This window comes from Salmo salar, chromosome 01, assembly GCF_965601325.2.
Source record: "Salmo salar chromosome 01, fSalSal1, whole genome shotgun sequence".
Taxonomy (NCBI): Eukaryota; Metazoa; Chordata; class Actinopteri; order Salmoniformes; family Salmonidae; genus Salmo; species Salmo salar.
The window spans coordinates 2,132,501-2,137,500 of NC_138291.1; the positions used below are offsets into that span (position 1 = coordinate 2,132,501).

The 5,000-nt window shown below is 49.6% G+C and overlaps 1 protein-coding gene across 1 annotated transcript in view; it reads right to left on the minus strand.

Annotated features, from left to right (window-relative positions):
* The window catches only part of LOC106593289 (M-phase inducer phosphatase 1), a 25,714-nt gene that overhangs the window by 16,099 nt on the left and 4,615 nt on the right, over positions 1-5,000 (minus strand). The window contains exons 4-7 of the mRNA XM_045704456.2: positions 3,752-3,793; positions 3,256-3,577; positions 2,871-3,071; positions 1,694-1,876 (exon numbers count right to left, since the gene is read on the minus strand). Of these exons, the coding sequence (XP_045560412.1) occupies positions 1,694-1,876; positions 2,871-3,071; positions 3,256-3,577; positions 3,752-3,793 (748 nt within the window). The remainder of the gene's footprint in view (positions 1-1,693; positions 1,877-2,870; positions 3,072-3,255; positions 3,578-3,751; positions 3,794-5,000) is intronic.

The window sequence follows — 5,000 nt, forward strand, 5'->3', positions numbered from 1 at the left end:
ATGTTAAACACTATTATTGCATACAGAGTGTGAGTCCATGCAACTTATTATGTGACTTGTTAAGCAAATGTTAACTGCTGATTGTAGACTTCCCATAACAAAAAAGGGTTGAATACTTCAGCTTTTAATTTTTTTTAAAAAATTAATTTGTAACAATTTTGAAAATCATAATACCACTGACATTATGGGGTACTGTGTGTAGGCCAGTGATCGGAAAATAAATCAACTTAAATTTGTAATTTGTAACAAAAATGTGGAAAAAGTCAAAAGGGGTTGTGAATACTTTCTGAAGGCACTGAAGTTAACAAATCCAAAACGTCGCAGTCAGACTTGGCAAAAACACTGATCTGTAAAATCGCTTTACATTCCAAATAACAAATCATTTTGTGATCAAGATTAGTGATTGTGTGGTTCTCCCTCAACAACAACAAAAACTCACAGACCGTGTAGGGGCGGAGACATTAAGCAGGAAGTAGTACGACCAGGTACGTACCGTCCTGCTGGGAGAGCAGTGGTCCTGGTCCGCGGCGAAGACATTAAGCAGGAAGTAGTACGACCAGGTACGTACCGTCTTCCTGGGAGAGCAGTGGTCCTGGTCCGCGGCGAAGACATTGAGCAGGAAGTAGTACGACCAGGTACCTACCGTCCTGCTGGGAGAGCAGTGGTCCTGGTCCGCGGCGAAGACATTAAGCAGGAAGTAGTACGACCAGGTACCTACCGTCCTGCTGGGAGAGCAGTGGTCCTGGTCCGCGGCGAAGACATTAAGCAGGAAGTAGTACGACCAGGTACCTACCGTCTTCCTGGGAGAGCAGTGGTCCTGGTCCGCGGCGAAGACATTGAGCAGGAAGTAGTACGACCAGGTACCTACCGTCCTGCTGGGAGAGCAGTGGTCCTGGTCCGCGGCGAAGACATTGAGCAGGAAGTAGTACGACCAGGTACCTACCGTCCTGCTGGGAGAGCAGTGGTCCTGGTCCGCGGCGAAGACATTAAGCAGGAAGTAGTACGACCAGGTACCTACCGTCCTGCTGGGAGAGCAGTGGTCCTGGTCCGCGGCGAAGACATTAAGCAGGAAGTAGTACGACCAGGTACCTACCGTCTTCCTGGGAGAGCAGTGGTCCTGGTCCGCGGCGAAGACATTAAGCAGGAAGTAGTACGACCAGGTACCTACCGTCCTGCTGGGAGAGCAGTGGTCCTGGTCCGCGGCGAAGACATTGAGCAGGAAGTAGTACGACCAGGTACCTACCGTCTTCCTGGGAGAGCAGTGGTCCTGGTCCGCGGCGAAGACATTAAGCAGGAAGTAGTATGACCAGGTACCTACCGTCCTGCTGGGAGAGCAGTGGTCCTGGTCCGCGGCGAAGACATTAAGCAGGAAGTAGTACGACCAGGTACCTACCGTCTTCCTGGGAGAGCAGTGGTCCTGGTCCGCGGCGAAGACATTAAGCAGGAAGTAGTACGACCAGGTACCTACCGTCCTGCTGGGAGAGCAGTGGTCCTGGTCCGCGGCGAAGACATTAAGCAGGAAGTAGTACGACCAGGTACCTACCGTCTTCCTGGGAGAGCAGTGGTCCTGGTCCGCGGCGAAGACATTAAGCAGGAAGTAGTATGACCAGGTACGTACCGTCCTGCTGGGAGAGCAGTGGTCCTGGTCCGCGGCGAAGACATTAAGCAGGAAGTAGTATGACCAGGTACGTACCGTCCTGCTGGGAGAGCAGTGGTCCTGGTCCGCGGTGGTGCCATGAGTTTCCGCCAGGCTGCGTCGTCTCTTCACTCTGACCGGCGTGTTCTCGCCCTGGGAGCGTTTCAGAGGTGTGCGGCCCACCTGGCTGGGCATGGAGGGCGAGCGGAACAGACCCCGAGGCCGACAACGAACCACCGGCTGAGGAAGAGGACAAAGACGAAGTTAGTTTGATGCTACTGTGGACACTTGGTGTTTTCATCCTAGGACTGTGCTGATAGTGGCGGCAGGGTAGTTGTTCTACTGAACACTGACGTCGTTGCTCTGGATAAGAGACACAGCTAAAGGAGAAGTTTACCCAGAATCCATCAAGTGATTCCATACATTGAAACTAGTTTAGTGGAGTTTGCCCTCTCCCCTCCTGTATTAGTGTCCTGACGCGGCTGTAAAAACGGGTCCCGTGTTACTGGGTCCCGTGTTACTGGGTCCCGTGTTACTGGGTCCCGTGTTACTGGGTCCCGTCCCGTGTTACTGGGTCCCGTCCCGTGTTACTGGGTCCCGTGTTACTGGGTCCCGTCCCGTGTTACTGGGTCCGGTCCCTGGTGCTGCAGCTGGACCAACACATCCCCTGGTTCAACACAGACTGGTGCTGCAGCTGGACCAACACATCCCCTGGTTCTGTTGTCTCCCCTGTCATAAATACATAGGGAACGACAGATCCCGGCGCTCCAGATCCCGGCGCTCCAGATCCGGTCACCGAACGCCAGAAACGGTCATATGGTGACTGTTCTACATGGCAGCGTTTCCCCCCCCCACGATGGTGCACATGAGCAGTCCTTACCCATCTCCCCTTTCTGTGGCTAATGGTTTAGGTGGTAAAAGTACCACATTTCCTCACTCAAAAACCCGATAGTACTTTAGTCTGTACGATTTCAATAAAAACAACGAATGTTCACACTTTGGGGATTTCTGAATCACGAATTCACAGGCAAAAAGAACAGTTTCAGTACAGCGCTACAGGGAGAGAGAGGCGACAAACTCCACTGAACTGATCACAACATATTGGAATCACTTTGGAATTTCTGGATTTTGGGGTAAAATTACTCAAAAGTAAAAATGACTGGTTCTGATGTCTTCAAAAGAAAAGACGGGCAAAAACTAAAACCAGACATCATGGTGGCTCAAACGTCCATACCGAGTCGTCTCCTGCCGTGCCGCGGTCCCTCACAAGCGGAGCGGTCAGCAGGCTGGACATCCCCGTGGGCATGTCACACTCTTCCTCACGGTCATCCAGAACGTCAAGGAAACCGTCGTCGTCGTCGTCGTCGAGGGAGCAGCGATTCGGGAAGACGGGTCTTCTGTTATCCGATGAGCTGAAGCGTTGGCACGGAGATAGCTACAGGAAGAAAGGCAGGAGCAACAGAAGGGTTAACTTTGACGTCGTCTGAACGTCAATACAACCGCTGGTCCACTGTCATATATTGACGATGTGTGTGTGTGTGTGTGTGTGTGTGTGTGTGTGTGTGTGTGTGTGTGTGTGTGTGTGTGTGTGTGTGTGTGTGTCTCTCCGTGCTACCCACCATGAGCGCTGGGCCAAAGTCCTTAGGCCAGGGGGCAAAGTCCTTGTTCTCCTCTCCTCCTTCACTATGGAAGGACCTCATACGGCAGGGTGACATGGGCTTGGTGGGCTTCTTAAACTCAAAGCTTTCCTGGTTCTCCTCGTTTCCCTGTCCACCGTGAACGCTGTGCCCAGAGGAAGTGGCAGTATCCCGGGCTGAACCGAGTCGTCCAAAGGCCCCGTAGCGGTGCCGAATCTGACTCCCTGGGACCGGATCCTTCAGAGCCGGGCTGAAGTCCAGCAGCTCCAGTGGCAGGGAGTTGATTCTTCGGATCGGCATGTTTCTGTAAGTGGGGAAGAGGAACAACACTGTCGGTAAAACATGGATGGACCAGTCACTAAATCAATATGGAGCTTGGATCATGAACATAGAAAACCACTTCCCCAGATTGCAATATAGGGTCAAATGAGTCTTAAAAAAAAGCATTTTCGTTAAGCACGAGGGACTAAGCACTTACTCATTGACAACTCTTCCAGACTGGAGAACGGTCTTCTCAAACCTGCCAGAGACAAACATTTACATTCAGTGACAGACCAATTTATTGAGATCCCTACCCTACACAGTGAAAAGGTCCCAGGAAGCCTTCGCCGCTAACCAGGCCAGAAGAGGTCTGCGACTAAATTACCTTCTCAGGACAGACAAAAGACCCTGGTTGGCTCTACTGAAGAAGGACAGATGATCAACAGTTATAGATGCTGAAAGTCAACCAGTGTTGAGTATAGTGATGGGCAAGAGGGGGGGGGGTCTCTCCTTATCGCTGTACAACAGAACAGAGCAATGCCCAAATGTATGCTGAATAAGCAGCGACGGGAGGTGATGAGAGGAGAGTACACCGACAGAAAGAGACAGGAGAAAGGCTAATCTACCATCATTTACTAGTTTCATGAAGCTAGGTGTGTGTCGCACTTCACTACCTCACTGGAGAGGCATTTGAACATATTTGTTTATCAAACAAACAAACAAAAAAAATTGTACTTTGAAATGCCTTCTGGTACATGTGAACTTTCATGTGCCTTAATAACACACTTCTATTCCATCTGTAAACATAAATAAAAATTGTTAAATTTATGAGTGTCGCTACGGAAAAAGACAGGAACCTTCCCGCTAGCCATGATTGGCTGAGATAATTGATGGGGCTGGACATGCAGAGAAATGAGTTCTGATTGGTCTGCCATGTAGCAACCTTCTGTCTAGAACATGAGATGCTCAGTATGTGTTGACCAGAGACGGTAATGTGAAGAACATGACATGCACCAAAGTCAGATTAGGATATAATGACTAGATAAAGTGTATTTTTACCTTGAGTTTTTCCTTATTGGAGGCTACTACATTCACCACTTTTAGTCTTGAAATCTTTGTTTGTTTACTACACTACTCACTCTGTTTAGCAAATGGCCTCACATGTGAATCCCCACCCATCTCTTTAAGACTTAAGACGGTATAAATAATATTGAATGGGGGTAGACAAAGAAGAGCTCTCCAGTAGGTGTACCCAAAATATTCACAGGCCATTTTCTCAAAAGCGAGGTTACAAGTTTATGAACTTTCAAAGCAGAATTACTTTCCCATTGTTCCTCAAGCGTAGTGTCTGATATACCATTTTCTAGCTTGGAGTCTCTCTACTTTCATCCAATGGCAGATGTCTGGATTTCACCCTGAGTGTCATGAAGTTCCCCAAGACCACCCACAGACTGGACAAGCAGCGA